The sequence below is a fragment of the Martes martes genome (assembly GCF_963455335.1).
Source record: "Martes martes genome assembly, contig: scaffold_142, whole genome shotgun sequence".
NCBI lineage: Eukaryota > Metazoa > Chordata > Mammalia > Carnivora > Mustelidae > Martes > Martes martes.
Genome location: NW_027666697.1, coordinates 11,523 through 23,989, shown reverse-complemented (window position 1 = coordinate 23,989; position 12,467 = coordinate 11,523). Strand labels below are relative to the sequence as shown.

The window sequence follows — 12,467 nt, the reverse complement described above, 5'->3', positions numbered from 1 at the left end:
TCAGGATTTACAGGCTGCTGAATATTTTCCTCCTCACTTACCTCTCTCCCACACTGGACATCCAAATGAGTATTATTGGTTATACTGATTATGCCTTCTAATCTGCTCCCCTCCCTCTCCTTTCCTGGAGACATCACCTCCTAAGCAAGTCACACTCCCACTCCATGGCTCTAGTTCAGGCTTTTGTCATTTCCTGCCTGGATTGCCACAGAGCTTCCTAATCTGTGTCTCTGCCACCAGCCTGGCTCTGATGTCCCACCGCAGCTACACTGTTCCCCTGCTTAAAACCCCTCAGTTGCTCTTCAGATGTTTTAGGGTAAAACCTAAACTCTCTAGGAACATTTATTTGCCTCATGCTCTAGCCCCTTGCCTCCCTTTGTCCTCTCACATCCCCACAATCGCCCCCACACACCCTACACCCCATACTTTTTCTCCCCTTTGTGCTTTACACTGCCTGTCCTTTCCATCCCTGTGCCGAGAATGTCCCTGAGCCTTCATTCAACAATTTTACTGAGTACCCAACAGATCAGGCACTGTTCTAGATGCCAGAGACTCAGCAGCGAGCAAAACAAAGCACTTATTCTTGTGGGGTTTACATTCTAGTGGGAAAGACAGACAATAAGCAAGTAAATATTTAATGTCAGGTGGTAACAAGGGCTATAAAGGAAATCAAAACAGGATGGGAAACTGAGAGGCACCACTTTAGACAGGCTGAGCCTCCAGCGAGGTAATATCTATACAAAAACATGAATGGAGTGGGGGCTGGGGGTAGGCTCTGAGGGTATCTGGGGAAAGAGCCTTCCCAGCAGAAGGAACGACAAAATATAAAACCCCTGAAGCAAGAACAGGCCAGGCAAAGTGGAAGAAAAGCAAGAGGGCTGGTGTAGCTGGAACAGAGGGAGGTCAGAGAGAAGAGAGAGAGAGCAGGCCTCACGGGCCATGCTGAGTGGGCACTCCAACCACGCCAGGCCTCCATTTCATCCTTCACTGCTGCGAGCAGACATCTCCTGAGGAAGGCATTCTCCACGCCCTCCCAGCACTGTCTGACCATAGATCATAGGTTTCATTGACGACTTCTGCCGATCTCCACCACCACACCATGAGCTCCCTACTCCACCTCTCAGCTCCACATTCTACAGAGCCCGTCACGTTCAGTAAATTTTTCTCCCATGATCAAAACTGTCTTCCTTTTGTTCTGATTCCGTGCCCTGCAAGCAATTCCCTGATGACTCGATAGGTTTCCTAGGGGCTATGGTATTAGGAAGCCTGGAGAGCAAATACACACTACCTGGTCATTAGAAATTCCACATGGGGGCGCCTGGGTGGCTCAGTGGGTTAAAGCCTCTGCCTTCAGCTCAGGTCATGATCCCAGGGTCCTGGGATCGAGCCCCACATCGGGCTCTCTGCTCGGCAGGGAGCCTGCTTCCTCCTCTCCCTCTGCCTGCCTCTCTGCCTACTTGTGATCTCTATCTGTCAAATAAATAAATAAAATCTTAAAAAAAAAAAAAAAAGAAATTCCACATGTACGTTCACCACTGTATGGTCATAGACTGGCATCATCGTTTGCCATCAGTTTCTTTTTTAGGTAAGCAGGACTCCATGGATGGGAAAATGACCAACTCTGGGTCGTGAAGACCCAAGGAAGGCACTGCTCAGGGAAGGGCCCCATAAGCAGCCCAGCAGACGCCCGATGCTCCTCTGCTCATCGCTTGGCTCACCTTCCCTGTTTCGGATGGAGGCCCCATCACTGCCCACCTGTCCAAGCCTCAACCCTTAGCATCACCTCTGAGAGCTCCCCCCACTCACCCCCATCCAGAAGTCCTAGAAATTCCACCTTATAACTCTTTCCTTATCCATCCCCCATCTCTAGTCCAAAGGCCTTGCCCACAGCGCAGGCCTCACTATCCTTCATGTGGACTCAGGCTTCACCTCCCTGAACCAGTCTGCCCACCTTCTCACACTTGCCAAAAACACTCCACGTGGCCACCAGAGTTCTTCTCCCAAGTTACTCCGATTTTGCTTCCCCTCTTACAACCAACAGCGCCCCTCCTCCCACCGACTTTCTAGATAAAGTCTAACCTGTTTAGGCACTGTATAAACCAGTCCTGGAGCTGGCCCTGGGCTACATTTCCAGTCTCCACCTTCTCACCGGCTCCCACCCCGCATTCCAGCCATACCAACCACCGGGAATGCCCTGAACATTCCATGCCTTTCTGCACCTCCACACCTTTTCACATGCAGTTCCTTCTGTGAGAACTGTTGCAGGAGACAGCTGCGGATCTTTCCAAAATTGCTTAGACATCATGGTCTCTGTGAGGTCTTCCTAGGCTCTCTTCCCCACAGGAAGAAAGCTGTCCTGCTCACTCCCACGGCGCCTCTATCCCCACACTTACTATACTGCACGACAATTACTGGTCAACATATCTGTCTCCCACCTCGACTAGGAGTTCTTGGATGGCAAGAGCCACACCTTTTTCTTCTTTGTTTCCCAGCACTAGGTGGAATATCCAGCACATAGCAGACCCTAAATGTGCCCTGAATGAAGGAATGTTCTGTAGTAAATCCCCTCTCTTGCTGAATTTGAAGATTTAGCCTCAGTCCTTACTTTGTGCGTAAACTGCTGGCACATATTTGACAACTCTAGCAGAATGACAAGTGCACCAGACCTATGTTTGAGGGAGGGCTCGGTACGTAATAGTGTAACATATTAATGATTATTATGTTTAAAATTGCTCTCTTTCTTGGCTGCTTCTAGGCCTACCTCCTAGCCAGGCCTCTCCTAGCCTCTCCTGAATGGCTACGGTTAGATAAACGACATACCACTGCATAGGTGGTACATGGACAGAACGTCCTCCCAGGTCCCTGTACCTGACATGTACTGGGAGCATATTATTAGACAATGGCAGAAGGAAGAAACTCATGAATCGTATGTCCCTAATTCTTTCTTACAATCTTGGCTGCCCTTCTGAACCTTCTTCCAGATCTCTAAGTTCCCCGGAAGTTATTAAAGACAGAACAAAGTCCTAGAAGCAGCTGAGAGAGAGTCATTTTAAACACAATCCTCACCAATACTTTGGCCTTGAGTCATGATTTATGGTTTTCACTGAATCTCACTTCATCCACACAGCAGCCTGGAATACAACAGTAACTGCATCTCACCCAGGGTCACACGGGTCTTGAGCCCAGCCACAAACACAAGTCTGGTGCACTTGTCATTCTACCAGAGTTGTGTCCAATATACGCCATAAACCTGTGCACACAACTGTGTCTTTCATTAACCAAGGAGCTCTGCAGACTAATCATAACCACGGCTACTCCGCGCGTCTTCTTACAAGGGTGTACCAGAGTTTGAGGACATCTCTGTTCCCCAGATAGATGCAGCAAATTAAAAGGGGGTGACTGACAGACGTAGGCGTGATGCCAGAAGCCAGGAACAGCTGTCGGATGACAGCCGTTTCGACACAGATCAAAACCATAAAGAATGAAACCTGATGAACTCAAGTTAGGCCAGCGCTCTGAAGCCACTAAGACAACACACCCCGTCACCCCAGTGGCCTGGGAAGCCCTCACAGTGATACAAGAATTGAGATGCGCAATGGTGACTCTGAGTCACCAAAAGAAATGTCAAGTTAGGAAGGCAAGCAGACATATCGTTGGTTTTAAAAGAGGCTGTGACAAACATGATTAACATAACAGGATCATAGGGCTTAAAGGGATGTAGCCAACTTGGAAATTTTACTTAGATGGAATAATCCTTACACCACACAAGATATGTACTGTACACCCACATCTGAGGGCACTTCAAGCCTGACAGATCTAAAATTAGTTTCACCAGTAAGTCAACCTACCAGATCATCTGTAGATGATGCAAGAGAAATTACAGAACACATTTAAGACCTCAAGGGAGAACCTCCTTCTTGTAACAGAGGCAGTGCCTTCCACCCCTCCCTGACTGTTCCCACGCAGGACAAACATCCCCCTACACGAGGATACACAAAGAGGAGTCCAAGCCACACACACATGGACATACAAAGCACGGGGGTGCCCCACAGAGACACCCACATCTCCACAACAGTAAAAGCAGGGAGGCTGGGGTAAGCAGTAAGATGAAGCAGTGGAAAAACCTGAGGCTGGCTGGATAGGGCTGATCCAGGGAGCAACTGCACCCGGTACCAAAGGACTGCACCCCACAGCTGCTGCTGCTGGGTAGTCACTCCCTGAAATGACAGCAGCTCTGACCTCCCACACAGTTGCAGCATGGAAAGGGTCTCCAAGGTTTCAGGCAAGGAGGGCCAGAACAGAGGCACCTGAGGGATGCAGCTACAGAGGATCAGCTTCTCAGTACCTCCAATGTGGCTTTGTTGACTGTACAGGCTTACATGCATTATTTATGAGACACAGCAAAAGTCAAGGGAGACTGAAAGAATCTAGACCACAGGGTGCCTGGGTGGCTCAGTCGGTTAAGCATCTGCCTTCTGCTCAGGTCATGATCTCAGGGTTCCGGGATTGAGTCCCACATCTGGCTCCCTGCCTCTCCCTATTCCTGTCCCTCTGATAAATAAATAAAATCTTAAAAAAGAAAATTAAAAAAGGCAGGAGAGGAGAGCTCCATGGGGTGGGCCGTCCTGCTCTGGGCAGGGAGCAGGAGTCCTGGGAACGCCCTGTCCTGGGCCCGGCTGGCTCAGAGGCGCACTCTGCTTCTCCTGGCTCCTCTGGTGTCTACACAGCCTAAGGCTTGCCGCCTTCCGAAATGACCAAACAGTTAGACCAGACTGTCGAGTACTACACCCTGGAAGGGACCCAGAAGCACAACCACAGCAAGAGAATCTGGCTGATTCTGGGGAAGAAATGTTAAGGGAACAAGTCGAAGGGGATGCTACCGAAAGTTCTGAGGATGTGGGGCACCCTACAGATGCTAAGGAACGTCCAAAACGTACATCATTGGGCAACTTCACCCGGATGACAGAGCAACCAAGCCTTCAGAAACTCTCATTACTACTGCTGATTCCAATTCCAGCTGGTGGACCAGCTGCGTGATCCCAGCCATCTCAGCACCGGTGGTGGCTCTCATGTGTCACCTCTCCAAAGCGGAAGATGAAACACATTCTCAGAAGCCAAAGAAAGAAAAGACTGCTTTGGACCAGGGAGAAAGAAGCCAATGTGAACTGCTTCAACTGACAGAAACCTTCACCTAAAAAATAACTTTAATATACCTGTTTCCCTTTTCTAAGAACCCTTCTGTATTTTCTACTCCTAAACTCTTAGAATGTGCCTTTTGATCATCAATTTTTTTAATGTTCCATCCCTACATAATATACTTATTGTAGGCATGATCTTTCAAAAATATATCTGGCTTTTAAGAGGAAAAAAAAAGAGGAATCTAGCCCACAGAAAAACTCATACAAATGCAACAGGATATTCACCGAAGCATTACCTGTACAACAGAAAAACCGGAACCAACGTTAAGTGGACACTAACAGAGGACTGATTTGCTATGAAGCATAGCTCTGAAATTACATGGAAGCCATGAAGCTTTTTTTAAAACAGTAGATCTCTAAGTAGAAAATGTCACTGGTAAATTCACAGAAAAAAGCAAAAACTGTAGGATTATATGTGTATTATGATCCCCCCCCTTTTTTTTTAATTTATTTGAGAAAAAGAGAAAGCACAAGAAGTGGAGAGTCAGGGGGAGAAGCAGACTCCACGCTGAGCAGGGAGCCCGATGTGGGACTCGATCCAGGGACTCCAGGACCATGACCTGAGCTGAAGGCAGTCATTTAACCAACTGAGCCACCCAGGTGCCCCTATGATCCTATTTTTTAAAAAATCAGAACAAAACTGCACTTCTTGAGGGGCACCTGGGTGATCAGTCAGATAAGCATCTGGTTCTTGGTCTAGCTGTGGTCTTGATCTCAGGGTCATGAGTTCAAGCCCCACACTGGGCTCCATGCTGGGCATGGAGTCTACTAATTAATTAATGAATCAGTCAAAAGAAACCAAAACACTGCACTTTTTTTTTTTTATGATTTTACTTAAGGGGCGCCTGGGTGGCTCAGTCATTAAGTGTCTGCCTTCAGGTTGGCTCATTTATTATAAATAAATAAAATCTTTTATAAAAAGATTCTCCTGTCAAAATATTTTTTTAAAAAATTAAAAAATAAAGATTTTTCTGTCAAATAAATAAAATCTTTTTAAAAAATTAAGATTTTACTTATTTATTTGACAGACACACACAGAGAGAGAAAGGAAACACCAGCAGGGAGAGTGGGAGAGGAAGAAGCAGACTTCCAGCCTAGCTGGGAGCCCAATCCGGGCTCAATTCCAGAACCCCAGGACCATGACTTGAGCCGAAGGCAGAAGACCAACAACTGAGACACCCAGGCGCCCCCAAAACACTACACTTCTTAAAGGAATGAGAAAAAGTCACAAAGGGCCTACAAACTGCTAATGGGCCTTTGGGAACCACCATGGTCCAATGGGAAAACAGGGAAAAGGTAAATTGTTCTTTGTTGTTTTGCTTGTTTTTGTCTGTTTTTACACATTGCTACCATTTGCATTTTCGCAGGAACCATACACAAATGTAAAAATAATACGAGGGGGCACCTGGCTGACTCAGTCGGTAGAACATTCAACTCTGGATTTCTACCCCACACTGGGGGATAATGACTTAAAGTAAACTCTTTAAAACTACTACTAAAATAAAAACAACAAGAGTGTTTGTCGGAAGCATTCCCTTCCAGCTCCTTCTCCCTGGCTTCCTGGGCTCACACCCCCGCCTCCGCCCAGGTACTCCAGCCCACACCTCCTGTCCCGGCCCCACTCACAGATGCAGGCAGCAGCCAGCAGACGCCCGGCAGCATATGGGGCGAAGCAGCTCGGGAAGACGGGCTGCACCATGTAGTTGGCAAAGGTGATGGCAATGATGGCCTGGCTGGTGGGCTCGATGATGAGGAGTGAGGTCCAGAGTCGGATGAAGGCAAGGAATCCCCCGAAGGCCTCGAGGATGTAGGCATAGCTGGCCCCAGATTTCTTAATGGTGGTGCCCAATTCCGCGTAACAAAGGGCCCCAAAGACGGAGAAGAGGCCCCCGACAGCCCAGATGACCAGGGAGAGGCCGAAGGAGGCACTGTACATGAGGACGCCCTTGGGGGAGACAAAGATGCCCGAGCCAATCATGTTCCCCACAATGAGGCACACGCCATTGAGCAGCGAGATCTCCTTCTTCAGCGTTACCTGCTCAGACCCTGGGCTGGCTTCATCGGCAGAAGCGGGGCCATCCCCCTCCTGCTGGGAGGCCACTTCATACTTAACGCCCTCGGCCATGGCAGAGAAGCAAGCCGTCACCAGCTTCTTGGCATCGCCTTCTAAGGAAGAAAGATAAAGATACAAATCAGGGGCTGGCAATTACGTAGAATTCTTGCCCACAGTGGTCGATATGGGCAATGCGCCCCCACCCTGCCGAAGCTCAGAGAGCTCTCTCTGGTCTCCCACCTCCCATTAACCTCCTCTTCTCCAGCTGGCTCATTAAAATAACCCCAACTTAAATTGTTAAGGGAAGGCCCTCACTTCCTAGAGAGAAAACAGCTGTTTCTCCTCATTAGGCTGCGGCTGCCCACCAGATTTACAGAAGAGAAAACTAAATCCTGGTTCTATCTGAGTCTGCTGTGATAAAAGGCAAGTTGGCAGTTCCCGGGTATAACCGTCATTATCTGAATCTGCGTTTTTCGTTTTTCGGCCTCACCCCCAAACAGGCTGTCTTCCTTCTAATTTCAGCCTCACCTGTGCGAAGCTGCAGCCTTGCAAGCAGCCTTTCTGGGTTCTCCTCAAAAACTTCTCTCCCCCTCCCCGCCAAGGTCACCGGCTCTAGCAAACCTAAAGGGAGGCTCTGGGGACCTCTTGCTGGAAACCTACAACCCTCCCCCTGCTCAGGGAGCCGCTCTTAACCACCCTGAGGTGAAGCCGGCAGCCCTAGCAAAGCCCAAGCAGTACCGGCAACCCCCCAACCCGCCCTGGAAGAAAGACGACAGATGAGTCTCTTTTCCTTCCCAGACCTCTTTCCCCAGGCCCCTGGTCTTCCAGGCCTCCTGCTGTCAATTTCCTCACATTAAGAGAGACACACCACCCAAAAGATTATGAATGAGAGAAGGGTGATCCAAAGAGACAGCCCAACCCCGAGGTGACTGGAAGCAGCTGATGACGGCTCCCCACCCAGGAGCTGCAGCTGGAGAGCCGGCACCCAAAGCCGCAAAGGCACCCAAAGACGCAAAGCCAAGGCGAGGAAGCCGCGGAAGTGTCCGCAGGTGCCGGCCCCATCCGAGCAGCAAGCCGTGGGAAGAGAGAGAGGCCCACCGGCCCAGCCAGGGGTGAGGTCTAGCGCCAGAGGCTCCAGGCAAGGAAGTCATTGGCCAAGGCAGAGCAGCACAGCAGGTGGGTGAGGTGGGCCAGGTGGAGGGGAATGGGGGAGGAGGGAAGCACACTCACACCCTGGGCCGGGGTTCTAGCAGGGTTCCCCTGGGCGGCAGCCACAAAGACACAGCCTCTGGGAACTGTGGCCTGACTGCTCCTCCTCTTCAGCCAGTAGTAAAAGGAAAGGCCAGGCGAATGCTTATGGATTTAAATCAAATCGAGAAGTCAAGATGGGTGGAGAGAGGGGGGGGGGGAGAGGAGGGTTAAGCAACTGTCTGGGTCCAAGGTTCATGGGCCCTTCACATCTGCAAAAGGGGCAGCTAGGAGCTCCTGGCTCAGCACTTTCCTTGATAAGAAGGCACTCTCTCAGGAATCTCCTTTGTCAGCGCTGCTTGGGACTGACAGCCCAGAAGAAAGGACGGTCGCTGGGTGCGATTTCTGCAGCCTGGGGAAGTTGGCCCTCAGGCGATGAGCAGAGGACTGGGCTGGCGGCTGAGAAGGAACAACCCTCCGTCCTCCGGGCCCCACCCTAGCCCTGCTCCCCTCTCACCACCCTACGAGAAAGGCAGGGAGGTGGCAAGGGTGCCACGAAGGCCTGTTGCTGTGCTGAGATTAGAGGAAGTTTAAGTACAGTCCCCACAGTCGGTGGCCTCGTGACGGGTGTCCTAAGAGAGGAACTCTGCACACTTCCCCTCGGCTGCCCCCAAATTTGAGCCATGACCCCAAGGCTGAGCGTCAAGCTATGTCCAAGGAAACAAGGTCAAGAAATGAGACTCAAACCCCTGGCTGCATCCCCTCCCTACTCTTGTGCCCTTTCATCCTCAAAGGAAACCATCAATTCCTATAAACACCTTCACCACATACAAGTTTAGTCCAATTTCCTAAACATATGGAGAAATAAGATTTCACTGAGCTATCCTGGACAGACAGGCCCGGAACAGACAAAGTTAAGCATTTTTTTGGAAATCACATATTCTATCTTCATAGTCTACTTCAATCTGGTATTCTGGGTCTCTTTCACCAACAGAAACACATCCTATCCATTCTGAAATCTGTCAGTCCCTTCCCACACTCTTTCTAACCCTACAACCTGAGAATGAAGTTCTAAAAATCCCCCCCCCGGGGGGGGCTTATCTCTACCCTATATCTTTGCATTAAATACCCTTAGATTTTTGTGTTTTTTTAACAGAGAGGAATATCCTGGTGTCAGCCTTCCCAGAGATCATACTTCTCCCAAGCCATCCTCACAAATATCTGGAAATCCCTCCAGAGGAGCCTGTCCGTGTCTTCCAGCTGCCCCCCTCCATGCTCCTATAATGATAGCTGTCTTTTATGGAGCACTTACCCAGTGCCAGGCATACCACTAAGCACCCAAATGCCTTATCTCAGCCAACCTTGCCTGCGACCCAGTGCCAGGATGCCAAACTAGCGAGGGAGGTGGGGAGGTTCTCCAGCAGAGAGCTGGAAAAAACGGCCCCGTGCTATATCCCCACCCCCCACCACCACCACCAGGCACACACCTCCCACCCGCTCTGACCTGCTCAGACCTGCCCCACCGCCAGGCCTAGCCCTCAGACAGGAAAACACTTCAGATGGCTCCCTCCTGAATTACCTGGGGGAGGGTGTGATTAGATTAAACAGAAAGCCTCTGCCATCCTTTAGCCTGCAGGCTAGGCTCAACACTCGAAAAAAGCCGGTCCATCTCCTTCCCGGCTGCTCCTCCCCTTTCTCATCCGTCTGCAGAGATGAGAGGCAATCACCCAAGTCCTCTTGGCAGCGACGCTATTGCTTAGGGTGCCCACTGCTTAGCAAACAAAAACACACGGAAACACATCATCCCGCCTGCCATTTTAAGACCACATTTACTGGCACCAAGGGGTGGACGGATGTCCTAATGGAACATAAAAGCAAGAAATGAAGGATGGACGAAGGAAGGGGAACCCGTGGGGAGGGTGGGGAAGAAGCGTGCAGGGTTCAGTCCCCCGCTGCGGGAAAGCGAAGTCCGCATCTGGGAATCTTGAGACGGAAACCCACGGGGAGGGGGCGGGGCGGGGCGGGGGAGGGCTGTGAAACCCACACTCCAACAGACAGCACACCCTAGCGGCCTCTCCAGGAAGTGCTGCCAGTGGAATCTCCCTAGCCTGCTCAGTCTACACAAACGACAGAGGTGGCTGTCCTTCAGAGAAAAGATGCGTCCTCCTTCCCCAACCACGGCTTAGCACCGGAGGCTGTGGGCAGGAAGGCACCGTCTTTGAGCAGGAAGGCACCGTCTTTGGCAGCTCACGTTCCTCCCGGAGACTCTGGCTCTCAGGCAATGCTTTCACCATTCAGGCAGCCGGGGACCAGGAGGACCTCTCCCAGGGGACTCTCCCACCCCAGGCTTTACAGGAGAAACTTGTAGAGTCTGGAACCCTAGAAGACAGCAGCATTCCTGATACACAGCACCCCGTCTTCTTCCTGCCTGAGGTGCATTCAACTCTGAGGACCTAGTGGAGGTTACAGGACAACACACTCATCCTACAGCCTATGGGTGAAGTTTCAGATTCAGGGGTTCAAGGAACACAGGCACAGGGCCCCCCAGTGTGCCATGCCCAGCACAACAGCCACTGAAGCCCCTGCCCCCAAACCCACCCATGAATGGCAATGCCAAAGCATACTTCCTCCAGGAACCAGCCCGCAGTCCAGGGTCTTGGCTGCTGGGTCAAGCTCAAGTGCTAAATGTGAGAAGCCACTTTACCCCCCACATACCCCATGTCCTGCCTTCCTAGCTCCAACTGGCCTGTGCTGCCTCCCCTAACAACAGAAACAGAAAACACTTACACTGTGGTTCAGCTGGATGCCCCCATCACCCCAAGCTGGAAGCTCAGCTCCTCCCTCCCCAGTTCTCCATTTGTTTTTCTATATTCCACTGTGGCTACGATAGTCCCTTTTAAAAAAAAAAGTGAAACAAGAAATTGTTTACTCCTGTGGCCAGGGCTCCCATTAGCGTAGGGCTGAAGCTTCTGGGCAGAGGGCTCTGCCTGGGGAGGGCCGGGACCGGGACCGGGACAGAGACACAACAGGCTCTTGGGTCTCCAGTGAGCCAGTTTTCAGGACACTCACTACATCCTTCTCCAGCACTTCCCCTCTCGCCCATAGTCCCTTCTCTCCCACCTCTTACCTGTCCCGTGACCTTTGGGCAGGTGCGAGGAGGAGGGGCTACCAGCACGCTGGGGGGTGGGGGAGGGGAAGGTGCTAGGAAGGGAAGCCGGCTAAGGCTCGAGCTGCAGCGGCTGTTGACTCCGAGGAGCAGAAAAGGCAGAGGGTGACGGGGACCGAAATGGAAAACAGGAAAACACATGTGTGACTCTGGCCGGCAGCGGGGAGGGGCCAGGGGATGGGCTGGAGCTGGGACTGCCTGGTCAGACCCAGAGGACCTCGTCGCCTGCCCTCCTCTAGGCACCTTCTCTACCCAGTCTCAGCAGCTCCTGTTCCCCTACCTCAGCCCCAATCTTCCTTGTTGCCCTACGTTTCCCAAGCACTAAAGCTCTCCCAGTGACTGACAGTGTCCTCCTATTCGCCTGTTCCCCTCATTCTGTCTCCTACTCATCTCCCATTCACATACTATCCTTGGTCCTGCGGACGGCATGAGCTCCATCTTTAGGGCTCTGGAACTCAGCCCCTACGGCAGGCAACACATGCCAAGAAGACCTCTTGTGTGAGTATAGCCAGATGCCGCAGCACAAGCCCACTCACAGCTCAGGTCCCCAGTTGGTTCAGGGGAGGCACATGCCGCCTAAGAGCCAGCTCTGGCACCTTGGGCAAGCTAATGAGTTGACACCCCTTCAAACCAGGATCCTTGAAATATCTGTTGAATGTCGACTTAGCGGAGGTGGAGGAATACCGATTTTCTTGGAATCAAAGCAGGAAGACTCATTCTTCCTATTCAAAAGGAGAGCTTATTCTATGAATTCATTACATTCATTACATACAACTTTCTGAAGCAGTTTCTCAGTGCGCATATTAAACCATTTAAACTGCAGACAAGAGGGGCACCTGGGTGCCTAAGTCTGAAGCGTCAG

At 51.0% G+C, this 12,467-nt stretch overlaps 1 protein-coding gene across 3 annotated transcripts in view; it reads right to left on the bottom strand.

The window, feature by feature from the left end:
* The window catches only part of SLC7A7 (solute carrier family 7 member 7), a 35,725-nt gene extending 24,742 nt beyond the window's left edge, over positions 1-10,983 (bottom strand). The window contains exons 1-4 of one of the 3 annotated variants that reach the window (XM_080831370.1): positions 10,019-10,983; positions 8,482-8,604; positions 7,234-7,364; positions 6,825-7,143 (exon numbers count right to left, since the gene is read on the bottom strand). In XM_080831370.1, the coding sequence (XP_080687496.1) occupies positions 6,825-7,143; positions 7,234-7,323 (409 nt within the window). In that variant the 5' untranslated portion in view covers positions 7,324-7,364; positions 8,482-8,604; positions 10,019-10,983. Of the gene's footprint in view, positions 1-6,824; positions 7,365-8,481; positions 8,605-10,018 lie in introns of all 3 variants that reach the window. The other 2 variants (XM_080831369.1, XM_080831368.1) reach the window with 2 other exon arrangements.
* Between the last annotated feature and the right edge of the window lie 1,484 nt (positions 10,984-12,467).